General features: G+C 42.9%; 1 protein-coding gene across 1 annotated transcript in view; it reads left to right on the forward strand.

Moving 5' to 3' along the window:
* Positions 1–15951, forward strand: part of LOC120022010 (CUB and sushi domain-containing protein 3-like) — an 803421-nt gene that overhangs the window by 742778 nt on the left and 44692 nt on the right. The window contains exons 59-60 of the mRNA XM_038965812.1: positions 4176–4355; positions 8271–8444. Coding sequence (XP_038821740.1) covers positions 4176–4355; positions 8271–8444 — 354 coding nt within the window. The remainder of the gene's footprint in view (positions 1–4175; positions 4356–8270; positions 8445–15951) is intronic.

Genomic DNA, 15951 nt, shown 5'->3' on the forward strand with positions numbered 1-15951 from the left:
AACTGCAGCAGTAAGTCTTCATAAACCAACCTCACTGCCCTGAACTGCAGCAGTAAGTCTTCATAAAACAACCTCACTGCCCTGAACTGCAGCAGTAAGTCTTCATAAACCAACCTCACTGCCCTGAACTGCAGCAGTAAGTCTTCATAAACCAACCTCACTGCCCTGAACTGCAGCAGTAAGTCTTCATAAACCAACCTCACTGCCCTGAACTGCAGCAGTAAGTCTTCATAAAACAACCTCACTGCCCTGAACTGCAGCAGTAAGTCTTCATAAACCAACCTCACTGCCCTGAACTGCAGCAGTAAGTCTTCATAAAACAACCTCACTGCCCTGAACTGCAGCAGTAAGTCTTCATAAACCAACCTCACTGCCCTGAACTGCAGCAGTAAGTCTTCATAAAACAACCTCACCGCCCTGAACTGCAGCAGTAAGTGGGATCAGAGCCCGCATTCATAAAGCGTCTCAGAGTAGGTGTGCTGATCAAAGATCAGACCCCCCCCCCCCCCCCCCCCCCGTCTATCTAATCTTATTCATTATGATCTCACAGGCAAAAAGAATACTAGATCAGAACATTTATAAATTAGGGCCCTGGACTTACCCATTGTGCTTATGAACAGGGACGTTTGAAAATTCCTACTGATAACACCATAATGGTTTTTTTTACGGTGTATTTCGATTGTGATCTTTGGTTTTCGTGTATGGGACCTATTGATATGTGATACAGAGTCATAGATGGGGGATTGGTTCTATTAGTGGGCTGAGGCTGAAGATAGCCTGTGTCCCAAATGGCACCCTATTCCCTATATAGTACACTACTTTTGACCACAGCCCTATGGGTCCTTGTCACAAGTAGTGCACTATAAAGGGAATAGGGGGGCCATTTGGAACTATGCCAGAATCTTAATCTCGCATCCTGTTGTCATGACATTTCAAGACGTTGTTCCTCTCGTGTTAAGAAGGGTGGGTTGTTTATGACTGGAATTTTCCGGGCAGTGTAAGAGAGGGATCGAAGAGGAGACACTATTTAAGGTAGCCTTCGGATTAAAGATTGAGACAGCGAGAGAAGGGGTCTCACGCACACATACACACACACACACACACACACACGTGCACAGTGACTGGTGGGTTGAGACAGAGAAGGGAGGTCAGAAGAGCCCTGTGTCCCTGCTCCAGCAAGATAAGAAAATCAATCCCTCTGTGCCTCTCTGTTACCTTGTACATATTACCATACCCTCCAAAGCTCTTCCCTCTTCTTCAGCTCCTTCTCAGTTGAGTAGACAACGCCAGGGTGTCAATCTGATTTGAATCTAGGCCCAGGGGCGAGACAGAGGGAGAGAGAGACCGAGAGACCGAAAGGGAGAGTGAGGGAGAGAGGCTAGCACTTAAAGTTCTGAGAAGCATATGTTTGTTAGAGCTTGGTGAGAGTGTGGTTGTCCTAAGGTTATTTTGCATAAAACCTTCCTACAACTTTAAGAAATGGTGCAGGATAGTTGCTTGGCTTTGGAACATTCTCAGCACATTTAAGGAACTTGACTTTTTTTTTTTTTTTGATTGGTATTTCATTACAGAATGTTTCCTTAAAGTTCAAACATGGTTACATTTCAATTTTGGTAATGTTCTAGGAATGTTCTCGAATTGGTTTGACATTGGGAATGTTGAGTTGGAGTTAATTTTATTTTTACAGGGACAGTGCACATTAACATTGACACATGTTCTCATGTAGTTCAGAGAACATTAAGAAACAACGTTCTTCTGTGCGAATTTAAGTACTTCAGCCTAACGTTTCCTACAGGTTTCTTCATGGTTCTAAAGTCATATTTTCAAATTGTTCCAAGAACATAAAAAAAAAGTTCCATAAAAACCACAAGAAAATGTTAGAAACATTCAGAGAACGTTCTAAGAACATATATATTCAGTTCTCAGCAACAGCAAAACTCTGTCTATCCTCTATCTTGTTAAGTGTGTTCAGGTGTGTTGGCCAAGTCCACTAACTGGCAACACCTGATCTTAATGAGTGCTTGTTTCCTTTGAAATGGGGGTCTGTTTGAATAGACTAACATGTAAAAACATGGCATGCTAGCCTCCATCCTGGTGGCGCAGTGGACTAATTCCATGGACAGAGAACAGATTATAGGTTTGAATCTTCAAGGAAGTTATTTAAAGCCTCCAAATAACCTATAATTTCCTTTCTCAGAGCGTTCAATGAACCAGAGTAAAACGTTCTCAGAACCTTCCTGAAACCTTAAAATAAATGTTCCCAGAACAGTCAAAATGTTCACTTCTCTGCACCGAATGTTTAAAAAAAAACTTCAGTTTTATCGGTCAGGAAATGTATGACTTCGTTCCCACAAACAATGTGAAACTAAAAAAACACGTTCCCACAACTTCCAAGGAACCAAATGTGCTAGCTGGGAGAGAAAGAGACAGAGACAGAGAGACTTATTCCACTTCAGGTAGATAATTCCTCTCTATCTCACCTGGTGTTTCAGATTCAGTTCATTCAGGAATGGACTACCAGATCTATAAACTACTGCCTGCCTGTGTCCATATCACCCCTTGACAGTTATATACCACACTCGTTCCTCCAGGCTAGGTTCATTGCCTTTGATCGTATGCCTCTTAGTGCCCATATATGCTTAAACAGGCAGAATGCTTTGCCTACAGCGTTTCAAAGAGACCTTTGGTTTGTGTCCCAAAATGGCCCCCTGTTACCTATATAGTCTCAGGGCTCTGATCTAACGTAGCGCACCTTTTTAGGGAATGGTGTAATTTGGGACACATCCCTTGCCTGTGGCATCAAATCAAATTGTATTTGTCACATGCGCCGAATACAACAGCTGTAGACCTTACAGTTGAAATGCTTACTTACACAGCCCTTAACCAACAATGCAGTTTTAAGAAAAATACCAACAAAAAAATAAAGAAATAAAGTAACAAAAGGTAACGTGTTAAAGTAGTACTGGTTGATGAGTCTTTACATGTGTTTTATTGAGCAGGCTGAGAAGGGTGATGCAGTATTTTCTATCCAGTGGTGGAGTCACATTAGCATTTTGGTCGAGACATTTTCCACACCACCTAGATGTTTACGAGCTTAGCCTTCCGATGATTGATTCCCGAAGCTTCATTCTCATGTTTTTAGTTTTTTTAAGCAAAAGACACAACATTTATAGAAAACTGTAATTCCTGAATTGATAAGGGCACCACATAAATCAATCCGAAATTAAAAATGTATTAAATGTAAAGTACTTTTGGGGTTTGTTGTCAGTCACGGTGATCACTGATCACAGAACTACTAATGTGTTTCTGTTACCTTGTCATCTGAATTCCCAAGGAGACCGTAAACATTCTACTTCCTGCTCTCTGATTTCCATCCCGTCCTCCACAGAACAGAAGGGAGTTATAGTCGTAAGAGATTGACAGAATTGATTATGGAAGTTAAACCCAGGAGACCCTCGTATGAGAACACAGCTCACAGCTATTGATTTTCCCGGTGATAGTGAAATCTATCATTTTGAATAAAAGAGGCGAGGTGGTATCTCATCAGTGGAGATATCTCTGTTGCTGGCTGCATAAATTGGTCATTTCAGATGATTTGTGGATTAGGTTTCCCACCGATTGTTGTCACAGCTCCAGTTACATCTTACGCCGGACCCACAATGGGGCCTAAATTGCACTTCGACCGCCGTCATAGATATCCGTGTCTGTCACACAAGAGCCAGAAAGCCAACTAAGTGTCCAGACTCGGGATGTCTTCTTTGTTATGTATGTATTTGTTTGCTGTAACAGAGTACACTGTGTCACTGAGTTACTCTTTTGTCCCCTTCCTTCCTACCATCCTTTGTTCGTTCCTTCCTTCCCGCCTTCCTTCCTTTCTTCTTTCCTCTCTCTCTCTTCCTTCCTTCCTCTCTTCCTCCCTTCCGTCCTTCCTTCCTTCCTTCCTTCCTTCCTTCCTTCCTTCCTTCCTTCCTTCCTTCCTTCCTTCCTTCCTTCCTTCCTTCCTTCTTTCCTCTCTTCCTTACTTCCTTCTTTCCTCTCTTCCTTACTTCTTTCTTTCCTCTCTTCCTTACTTCTTTCCTTCCTACCTCCCTCCCTCCCTGCCCCCCCTCTCCCTCCCTCCCTCCCTGCCCCCCCTCTCCCTCCCTCCCTCCTTCCTTCTTTCTGTCTAATCACAGTGATCAACTGTGGCGACCCTGGGGTTCCAGCCAATGGGATGAGGTATGGAGAGGACTTTGCTATTGGTCAGAACATCACATTCCTGTGTGCGCCGGGATACAGCATGGAGGCTGACAGCTCGGCCGTACGCACCTGCACCTCCAACGGCACCTGGAGTGGCATCATGGCATCCTGCCAAGGTAAGACCTAGCAACACATGTGTAGCATAATGTACTTCATTACCCACAATGCTCTGTGGAACATATCTAATAACATTTTGGCATCATAGCATCTTTCAAAGGTAGGGCCCAGCAACACTTTGTTTGGTTGGTTTGTTCCCCTGACTACTTCAATTTGAGTGTTTGAATATGTGTATCTACACTTTAGAATAGATTTCAATGAGCCAAGTCTTAGGGACTAACTAATCAATGTCCCCATTGTCTAAAACAGAGCTGTCTTGGCTTGTGTTCCCTAAGGAATCACCACCAGTTTCACTACAGATTGTTATAGCTTATTCACAGTAACACTGAACACCTCCTGCTTTCCACACTGTTGCCCTTAGCAACGGTAGCCCATATATCATTGTGTCCTGTTAGCTGCCACGGTGAGAAAAGGGTTTAAATAAAGCATATCAGTTTGCTTTGGTTTGTTATTGTAGGACCAACATCCTGTCTTGTAGTTGTTATTGCTGACACTAAATGGCCAGGCAGACAAGGTTTCTCTTCATAACACGCTTTCTCAACATGCATAGAATTGGACCAATCTTGGACCAACTATGATCAACACATATGTCCATCTGTTTGTACAGGTGGTAGTTCCATTTATTGGCTGTGTGAAAGTGTGTTGTTATGCATACATATGTAACAGCTGCAGAGTGATATCTTGGTGCCGTACATTCTTATGATGCACAGTTAGATCTGTGAATGTGGATGTTGACGTGTGGAATAGAAAATAGCCTAATGGAGGTGGATGGGTGAAAGTCTAACATTGCCTTTTAACACAAAGTTGCGTGTGTGTGTGTGCGTGTGCGTGCGTGCTTGCATGCACTGGTATTGTATACTGTATGTGAGAACGCCTGTGAAATGGAGGATCCGTCACAGCAGCTGGAGACCTTCTCCACCACTGTTGTGTCACTGGAGTTGTGAAACTACTCTGCATAAACCTATTATTCATTAGCTTAGTACAAGCCAAACTGGTCCACTCTCAATGGAGGGGCTACCAAGCGTGTCCAATACTAATTCAGAATATTAATACAACATTTGGGAATTTATTACACGTTTATTGCTTTTATTACTGTGACAAAGAGATGGCAATAAGAGCAGCCAATCATCAGAAAGCTCCATTGAGACTAATGTGTTTGTTTTTATAGTCAGCTGATTCATTTAATCACTACCCTCCAAATCAATGGGTTCTGGTCAAATGTAATGGACTATATAAGGGATATTGTGCCAATGGGCTCTGGTCAAAAGTAGTGCACTAGGCAATCAGGTGCCAATGGGCCCAGGTCAAAAGAAGGGTACTATATAGTATAAGGAATAGGCCTAGTATCCATAGTGCTGTTACTGACCAAACCAACCCCATCTTTTGGAAAGTCTATCCACAGTGCTGTTACTGACCAAACCAACCCCATCTTTTGGAAAGTCTATCCACAGTGCTGTTACAGACCAAACCAACCCCATCTTTTGGAAAGTCTATCCACAGTGCTGTTACTGACCAAACCAACCCCATCTTTTGGAAAGTCTATCCACAGTGCTGTTACTGACCAAACCAACCCCATCTTTTGGAAAGTCTATCCACAGTGCTGTTACTGACCAAACCAACCCCATCTTTTGGAAAGTCTATCCACAGTGCTGTTACTGACCAAACCAACCCCATCTTTTGGAAAGTCTATCCACAGTGCTGTTACAGACCAAACCAACCCCATCTTTTGGAAAGTCTATCCACAGTGCTGTTACAGACCAAACCAACCCCATCTTTTGGAAAGTCTATCCACAGTGCTGTTACAGACCAAACCAACCCCATCTTTTGGAAAGATGTAACGGTTATTCTGTGAGATGACTGTATCCATGGTGATAGGCTTTCCAAAATAGTGCACTATTTTACTGTAATTTGGTGAGAGTATTTTGTCTATCGTATAGCCTGCTGGAAAGCCTGTTTCTGCCCAAACCAACCCTCTCAGAACAGTCTGCTGGAAAGCCTGTTTCTGCCCAAACCAACCCTCTCAGAACAGTCTGCTGGAAAGCCTGTTTCTGCCCAAACCAACCCTCTCAGAACAGTCTCCTGGAAAGCCTGTTTCTGCCCAAACCAACCCTCTCAGAACAGTCTGCTGGAAAGCCTGTTTCTGCCCAAACCAACCCCCTCAGAACAGTCTGCTGGAAAGCCTGTTTCTGCCCAAACCAACCCTCTCAGAACAGTCTGCTGGAAAGCCTGTTTCTGCCCAAACCAACCCTCTCAGAACAGTCTGCTGGAAAGCCTGTTTCTGCCCAAACCAACCCTCTCAGAACAGTCTGCTGGAAAGCCTGTTTCTGCCCAAACCAACCCTCTCAGAACAGTCTGCTGGAAAGCCTGTTTCTGCCCAAACCAACCCTCCCAGAACAGTCTGCTGGAAAGCCTGTTTCTGCCCAAACCAACCCTCTCAGAACAGTCTGCTGGAAAGCCTGTTTCTGCCCAAACCAACCCTCTCAGAACAGTCTGCTGGAAAGCCTGTTTCTGCCCAAACCAACCCTCTCAGAACAGTCTGCTGGAAAGCCTGTTTCTGCCCAAACCAACCCTCACAGAACAGTCTTCTAGAAAGCCCTATCTGCTGTTACTGTAATTTGATGAAAGGAGTGTATCCGCTATGCAATTCTTTGGAAAGCCTACAATATCTGCTTTTACTTACTGTAGTTCAGTGAGAGGAGGAGTATTCTGTGTCCACATCGTAGTTGGCAGAACTCCATGTGAAAAACAGACACTGAAGAGAAAGGGAGACTCACTCTACAGAGTGCAACATGAGTCATCCAGCCTAGCCCTCTCTTCTACTCAAGCGTGGCGTAGGCTGTGGCGCACCAAGACTCCCAGGCAGCGCTCAGACAAACTAACTGTCCCTTTGACTCTCTCTGCCGTATTGCACTATATAGGGAATAGGGTGCAATTTGGGACTCAGTTATTTTTATTTAACGTTTATTTAACTAGGCAAGTCAGTTAAGAAAAAAGCCTTATTTACAATGCCAGCCTAGGAACTACCAGATTTTTACCTTGTCAGCTCGGGGATTCGGTTTCGGTTATTGGCCCAACACTCTAACCACTAGGCTACCCGCCACCCCAGGTAGCCTAGTGACACCCAGAGGCTAGTGCTCGGAGAGAATACCATTAGCTCAGTTTCAGTTAGACAGCTGGTAGTAAATGTCCACTAAGGGTGGCAAAGCCACAATTATTCCTTCGGCTTCATTTCCTAAGATTATGAAAATATGTTGTTTTAGTTGTTAGCCCGGCTGTGGCCTTTTCCCAAAGGTTTCTTGTGTATTCGCTGTTTACCTTTATGCCATGAATGGAATCATAAAGTATAAATCGTGCCTAATTGATTCAGGATAACTCTACTGTGATAACGAGAGTTAAGTAAAGTATGATTCATGCCTAATTGATTCATGATATCCCTACAGGGATAATGAGGGTTAAGTAAAGTATGATTCATGCCTAATTGATTCATGATATCCCTACAGGGATAATGAGGGTTAAGTAAAGTATGATTCATGTCTAATTGATTCATGATATCCCTACAGGGATAACGAGGGTTAAGTAAAGTATGATTCATGCCTAATTGATTCATGATATCCCTACAGGGATAATGAGGGTTAAGTAAAGTATGATTCATGTCTAATTGATTCATGATATCCCTACAGGGATAATGAGGGTTAGGTAAGTGAGTAATTCAGCATTGATTAAAGTATTACTTCCCCTCAGAGTAAACTCCCTCCCTCCCTCCCTCCCTCCCTCCCTCCCTCCCTCCCTCCCTCCCTCCCTCTCCCCTCTCTCCTCCTCTTTCTCCCTGTCTTCTCTCCCACTACACCCACCCTCTTTCTCACCCCTCTCTCCCCCCTTCTCCCCCCTCACCCCCTTCCCCTCTCCACCCATAGCGGTGACCTGCGCAGCACCCTCTGCCATCTCCAACGGAGTCCTGGAGGGTACAGACTTTGAGTGGGGCACCAGCGTGAGCTACAGTTGCTCCCCAGGGTACGAGCTGTCATTCCCTGCCATTCTCACCTGCGTGGGTAACGGCACCTGGAACGGAATGGTGCCTCAGTGCCTACGTGAGTAACATCTCTCCTCTCCACTCGTGTTATTTTGTTATCTCGCTCTCTCTTTCTCTCTCTCTCTCTTTCTCTCTCGCTCTCTCACTCGCTCTCTGTTTTCCACTCTCTTGCACATCGATGCAGCTTCACTCTCTCTGCAGTAGAACTAACACATCGATGCAGCTTCACTCTCTCTGCAGTAGAACTAACACATCAATGCAGCTTCACTCTCTCTGCAGTAGAACTAACACATCGATGCAGCTTCACTCTCTCTGCAGTAGAACTAACACATCGATACAGCTTCACTCTCTCTGCAGTAGAACTAACACATCGATGCAGCTTCACTCTCTCTGCAGTAGAACTAACACATCGATGCAGCTTCACTCTCTCTGCAGTAGAACTAACACATCGATGCAGCTTCACTCTCTCTGCAGTAGAACTAACACATCGATACAGCTTCACTCTCTCTGCAGTAGAACTAACACATCGATGCAGCTTCACTCTCTCTGCAGTAGAACTAACACATCGATGCAGCTTCACTCTCTCTGCAGTAGAACTAACACATCGATACAGCTTCACTCTCTCTGCAGTAGAACTAACACATCGATGCAGCTTCACTCTCTCTGCAGTAGAACTAACACATCGATGCAGCTTCACTCTCTCTGCAGTAGAACTAACACATCGATGCAGCTTCACTCTCTCTGCAGTAGAACTAACACATCGATGCAGCTTCACTCTCTCTGCAGTAGAACTAACACATCGATGCAGCTTCACTCTCTCTGCAGTAGAACTAACACATCGATACAGCTTCACTCTCTCTGCAGTAGAACTAACACATCGATGTAGCTTCACTCTCTCTGCAGTAGAACTAACACATCGATGCAGCTTCACTCTCTCTGCAGTAGAACGTTAACACATTTTGTTGCGTTCTTGTTTCCTTGTTTCAGTTTGAATAAGATGTCCACTCTACAGTTCTATGACTATAGTCAGTTACAGAGATTAATCTTTTAGTTTTTTTAAACCAATTTCCTAATCTTTATTAGAAACAACAGGTTAATATCAGGGTAACGACAGGGAAATAACAGGAAATTACAGGGAAATAACGTGGTAACGATAGGGAAATAACGTGGTAACGACAGGGAAATAACGGGGTAATGACAGGGAAATAACAGGAAACGACAGGGAAATAACACGGTAACGACAGGGAAATAACATTGTAACGACAGGGAAATAACGTGGCAACGACAGGGAAATAACACGATAACGACAGGGAAATAACGTGGTAACGACAGGGAACTAACGTGGTAACGACAGGGAAATAACGTGGTAACGACAGGTAACTAACGTGGTAACGACAGGGAACTAACGTGGTAACAACAGGGAACTAACGTGGTAACGACAGGGAAATAACGTGGCAACGACAGGGAAATAACATTGTAACGACAGGGAAATAACGTGGCAACGACAGGGAAATAACGTGGCAACGACAGGGAAATAACATGGTAACAACAGGGAAATAACGTGGCAACGACAGGGAAATAACGTGGCAACGACAGGGAAATAACGTGGCAACGACAGGGAAATAACATGGTAACGACAGGGAAATAACATTGTAACGAAGGAAATAACGTGGTAACGACAGGGAAATAACGTGGTAACGACAGGGAAATAACATTGTAACGACAGTGAAATAACATTGTAACGACAGGGAAATAACGTGGCAACGACAGGGAAATAACGTGGCAACGACAGGGAAATAACGTGGCAACGACAGGGAAATAACATGGTAACGACAGGGAAATAACATGGTAACGACAGGGAAATAACATTGTAACGAAGGAAATAACGTGGTAACGACAGGGAAATAACGTGGTAACGACAGGGAAATAACGTGGTAACGACAGGGAAATAACATGTTAACGACAGGGAAATAACATTGTAACGAAGGAAATAACGTGGTAACGACAGGGAAATAACGTGGTAACGACAGGGAAATAACGTGGTAACGACAGGGAAATAACGTGGTAACGACAGGGAAATAACATTGTAACGAAGGAAATAACGTGGTAACGACAGGGAAATAACGTGGTAACGACAGGGAAATAACATTGTAACGACAGGGAAATAACATTGTAACGACAGGGAAATAACGTGGCAACGACAGGGAAATAACATGGTAACGACAGGGAAATAACATGGTAACGACAGGGAAATAACATTGTAACGAAGGAAATAACGTGGTAACGACAGGGAAATAACGTGGTAACGACAGGGAAATAACGTGGTAACGACAGGGAAATAACGTGGTAACGACAGGGAAATAACATTGTAACGAAGGAACTAACGTGGTAACAACAGGGAACTAACGTGGTAACGACAGGGAAATAACATTGTAACGAAGGAACTAACGTGGTAACGACAGGGAAATAACATTGTAACGAAGGAACTAACGTGGTAACAACAGGGAACTAACGTGGTAACGACAGGGAAATAACATTGTAACGAAGGAAATAACGTGGTAACGACAGGGAAATAACGTGGTAACGACAGGGAACTAACGTGGTAACGACAGGGAACTAACGTGGTAACGACAGGGAACTAACGTGGTAACGACAGGGAACTAACGTGGTAACGACAGGGAACTAACGTGGTAACGACAGGGAACTAACGTGGTAACGACAGGGAACTAACGTGGTAACGACAGGGAAATAACGTGGTAACGACAGGGAAATAACATGGTAACGAAGGAAATAACGTGGTAACGACAGGGAAATAACGTGGTAACGACAGGGAAATAACGTGGTAACGACAGGGAAATAACGTGGTAACGACAGGGAAATAACGTGGTAACGACAGGGAAATAACATTGTAACGACAGGGAAATAACATTGTAACGACAGGGAAATAACATTGTAACGACAGGGAAATAACATTGTAACGACAGGGAAATAACGTGGTAACGACAGGGAAATAACGTGGTAACGACAGGGAAATAACGTGGTAACGACAGGGAAATAACGTGGTAACGACAGGGAAATAACGTGGTAACGACAGGGAAATAACGTGGTAACGACAGGGAAATAACGTGGTAACGACAGGGAAATAACATTGTAACGACAGGGAAATAACGTGGTAATGACAAGGAAATAACATTGTAACGACAGGGAAATAACATTGTAACGACAGGGAAATAACGTGGTAACGACAGGGAAATAACATTGTAACGACAGGGAAATAACATTGTAACGACAGGGAAATAACATTGTAACGACAGGGAAATAACATTGTAACGACAGGGAAATAACATTGTAACGACAGGGAAATAACGTGGTAATGACAGGGAAATAACATTGTAACGACAGGGAAATAATGTGGTAAAGACAGGGAAATAACATGGTAACGACAGGGAAATAACATGGTAACGACAGGGAAATAATGTGGTAAAGACAGGGAAATAACATGGTAACGTCAGGGAAATAACGTGGTAACGACAGGGAAATAACGTGGTAATGACAGGGAAATAACGTGGTAACGACAGGGAAATAACGTGGTAATGACAGGGAAATAACAGGGTTAGTACAGGGAAATAACAGGGTTAGTACAGGGAAATAACAGGAAACGACAGGGAAATAACAGGGTTAGTACAGGGAAATAACAGGGTTAGTACAGGGAAATAACAGGGTTAGTACAGGGAAATAACAGGGTTAGTACAGGGAAATAACAGGGTTAGTACAGGGAAATAACAGGGTTAGTACAGGGAAATAACAGGAAACAACAGGGAAATAACAGGGTTAGTACAGGGAAATAACAGGGTTAGTACAGGGAAATAACAGGGTTAGTACAGGGAAATAACAGGGTTAGTACAGGGAAATAACAGGGTTAGTACAGGGAAATAACAGGGTTAGTACAGGGAAATAACAGGGTTAGTACAGGGAAATAACATTGTAACGACAGGGAAATAACAGGGTTAGTACAGGGAAATAACAGGGTTAGTACAGGGAAATAATAGGGTTAGTACAGGGAAATAACATTGTAACGACAGGGAAATAACAGGGTTAATACAGGGAAATAACAGGGTTAGTACAGGGAAATAACAGGGTTAGTACAGGGAAATAATAGGGTTAGTACAGGGAAATAACAGGAAACGACAGGGAAATAACAGGGTTAGTACAGGGAAATAACAGGGTTAGTACAGGGAAATAACAGGGTTAGTACAGGGAAATAACAGGGTTAGTACAGGGAAATAACAGGAAACGACAGGGAAATAACAGGGTATCGACAGGGAAATAACAGGGTTAGTACAGGGAAATAACAGGGTTAGTACAGGGAAATAACAGGGTTAGTACAGGGAAATAACAGGGTTAGTACAGGGAAATAACAGGGTTAGTACAGGGAAATAACAGGGTTAGTACAGGGAAATAACAGGGTTAGTACAGGGAAATAACAGGGTTAGTACAGGGAAATAACAGGGTTAGTACAGGGAAATAATATGGTAATGACAGGGAAATAACAGGGTTAGTACAGGGAAATAACGTGGTAACGACAGGGAAATAACATTGTAACGACAGGGAAATAACATGGTATCGACAGGGAAATAACAGGGTAACAGTAGGGAAAGAACACAGTAACTACATGGCAACAACACCATAATAACCCGTTTATAGTTGGTATGTAGCTGCTAAATAAAGATTTAAAGTATGCCCAAAGGATATACAGTGTGAAGAATTTTCCTGGTTATATAGAAACAATTATTAAGAACTATAAATAATAGAGGATAATAAGCATAAGTTATGTAGTAAGTATTCAAGGCCCTTTTCACCTCTTCTCATTAGCACCATTTACAATGCACTTGGAACGTTCTTAGAAAAAAGGTTTGAGAAACTACATAGGACAACCACAAAACGTAACTTTTGGGTCTTTTGCACGTAGTTCATAGTTATCCAGTCTTTAAAGGTGTTGTGCAAACAGGTACATGTAAAAAAGTTAAGTAATTATGTTTCTTACCGCTACTTCATTCACAGTTTTACTGTGCCTATGGTGTTTCAGCCCTGTATTCTAAAGCAAACTCTGTTCCCCTGTTATCATGTTCACAAATGGTACTTTCTCTATAGTTCTAGTGGTGCTTGGACCCGCATTTACCCTTGTTAGTGGGGACCGCGCCCTCATTGGCCCGAGAGACGCACAGCGGTAACAAGTGGCCACTCAGGGACAGGTGTAAACATCACCTGACCACAGTGATCACCTCTGCACCTGCCATCGTCGCCCTGGAAACCAAACAGAAACACTCTCGTCTCTCTCACACTCTTTCTCCTTCAAATTCTTAGAATGTGATACTAGCAAGACTAGAATATAATTTTTTGTTGTTGAGCTAAATACACTTTAAGAGACCTGGCCTTAACGTGTAGGGGTTAGTAAATCCCTTACTATATCCTACTGTGCCCCCTGCTAGAGCTGTGTGACCTAGAACAGGCCGGGGCAACAGCCACCAGGCAAAAGTGTACTGGAATAGTGGTTAGGCAACTTCACAATGCTCTGTGATACGTTTCGTTCACAAGAGAGGAGACAAGTAGCCATGTTAGTGGATAGATTTATCTCGTTTTAAGTTGAATACCCTCCTCATCCATTATAATGTACCAGTTATAGATTATAGTAGTTTTTAACAAAAACATACATGCACCCTGCATCTAGAAACATTGTACTGTGCTGTGCAGACCTTAGATACAGCATGTGGGTGTTGTTTTGGGGTGTCTTGTATAGCTATGGTTTCTGTTTAATAAACAGTCTTTCTAAGAAAGTACATTCTACATCAGAATAAACATTGCTACTGAGAACAGGTGAAAAGGGCCTTGACAACTTTCTACATAACTTATTATCCTCTATTATACATCGTTTTTAAAGATGGAGTTCGCAGTAGGGGAAAATTGTGCCACTGTCCGCCCTAAAGCCGTTGTTTTAGTTTTGTTGACGAAGCAGAGGAGCGTCGTGCAACGGGGTAAACAGTTTTACACTACTTCTTTGTTGTTGCAATATTGCAATTGGACGTGACAGTTTCACCATTAAGGATTCTAGCTATAAGTAATATACAATCGTGTCTACATAACAACCAAGACAATTCGTCACACATTATATAGTTATTTAGTAGCTAGGTACTATTACTGCGATGTTACCGTGTTACTTCCCTGTCGTTACCGTGTTACTTAACTGTCGTTACTGTGTTACTTCCCTATAGTTTCCTGTTATTTCCTTATAGTTTCCTGTTATTTCCTTATCGTTTCCTGTTATTTCCCTATAGTTTCCTGTTATTTCCCTATAGTTTCCTGTTATTTCCTTATCGTTTCCTGTTATTTCCCTATAGTTTCCTGTTATTTCCTTATCGTTTCCTGTTATTTCCCTATAGTTTCCTGTTATTTCCCTATAGTTTCCTGTTATTTCCCTGTCGTTTCCTGTTATTTCCCTGTTGTTACTGTGTTATTTCCCTGTCATTTCCTGTTATATCAGCACTGCACACTAAAGTGCTTCTTGGTCTTTTCTTTTTTTTTTCATGCAGGTGATCTGGGTATCTGACACTGTAGTGAAACAAATGGCTGCAAAATGAATGCTATGCTGTCATCTTGCTCACCTCTGTAAAGGAACAAACCAAGGTTCTTTATGTCATTGGTTGATTGACTGACAGCTGAGTTAGAGGAGGAAGCGCCCATTCATAAGGTCCTTGGTCTGGTCCGACGATCTTCCACCCGTTTTAGGGACATCAGTCAAACTCATTTCAGCAGTAACTTTCGGCATCACTTTAATTTGACCCAAAACGAGGGCAGAACAAGGGGGAACTCGATGTACTGCAGATTAGATAGTAAATTGAATTGAAAAGACTAGCAGATGCCTCCCGTTAAAGGGCAGGTAATGGGAGGTGGGAGGTGAGAGGCTTCCACCATAATGAGCAGCTGTGCCCAATGATAGACAGGCAACAAAAAAGTGTGACCAAGTCTCTCTCTCACACACACACAGCAATCACCCTCATACACAAACCAAAACTGTCCAAACACACACACACACACACACACACACACAGCAATCACCCTCATACACAAACCAAAACTGTCCAAACACACACAGATCTGAAGGGAACTCGTCTCCAAAGTTACAATGTCAATGCGCGTTACAGGCTGGGTTCACAAACGCAACGGATTTGTGAAAGCCTTTGTTTTTAAAAGGTTCAGAGTTTTGCTGAGACAAGGCTTCAGTCCCGTTATTAGTCATTATAAATAATAGTGTAATTAAGTGTGTTTTTCTCTCCACCATCTGTCACGACTCAGATAACCTTAGAAGGCCTATTTGAACATCAGAGGATCCGGCCATCTATCCTACACCTATTGAGGATTCTCTCTCTAGCGAGCCAGGGAATCATAATAACTCAGAGACTTATTAAGAAGGACTATTTGAACATCAGAGGACCAAACCATCAATTCTACACCTAGAGAATTGTTTCTATACAGAAAGAGACCCAGGGAATCATAATTCACCCACCCGA

The sequence above is a fragment of the Salvelinus namaycush genome, chromosome 27 (genome assembly GCF_016432855.1).
Source record: "Salvelinus namaycush isolate Seneca chromosome 27, SaNama_1.0, whole genome shotgun sequence".
Taxonomy (NCBI): domain Eukaryota; kingdom Metazoa; phylum Chordata; class Actinopteri; order Salmoniformes; family Salmonidae; genus Salvelinus; species Salvelinus namaycush.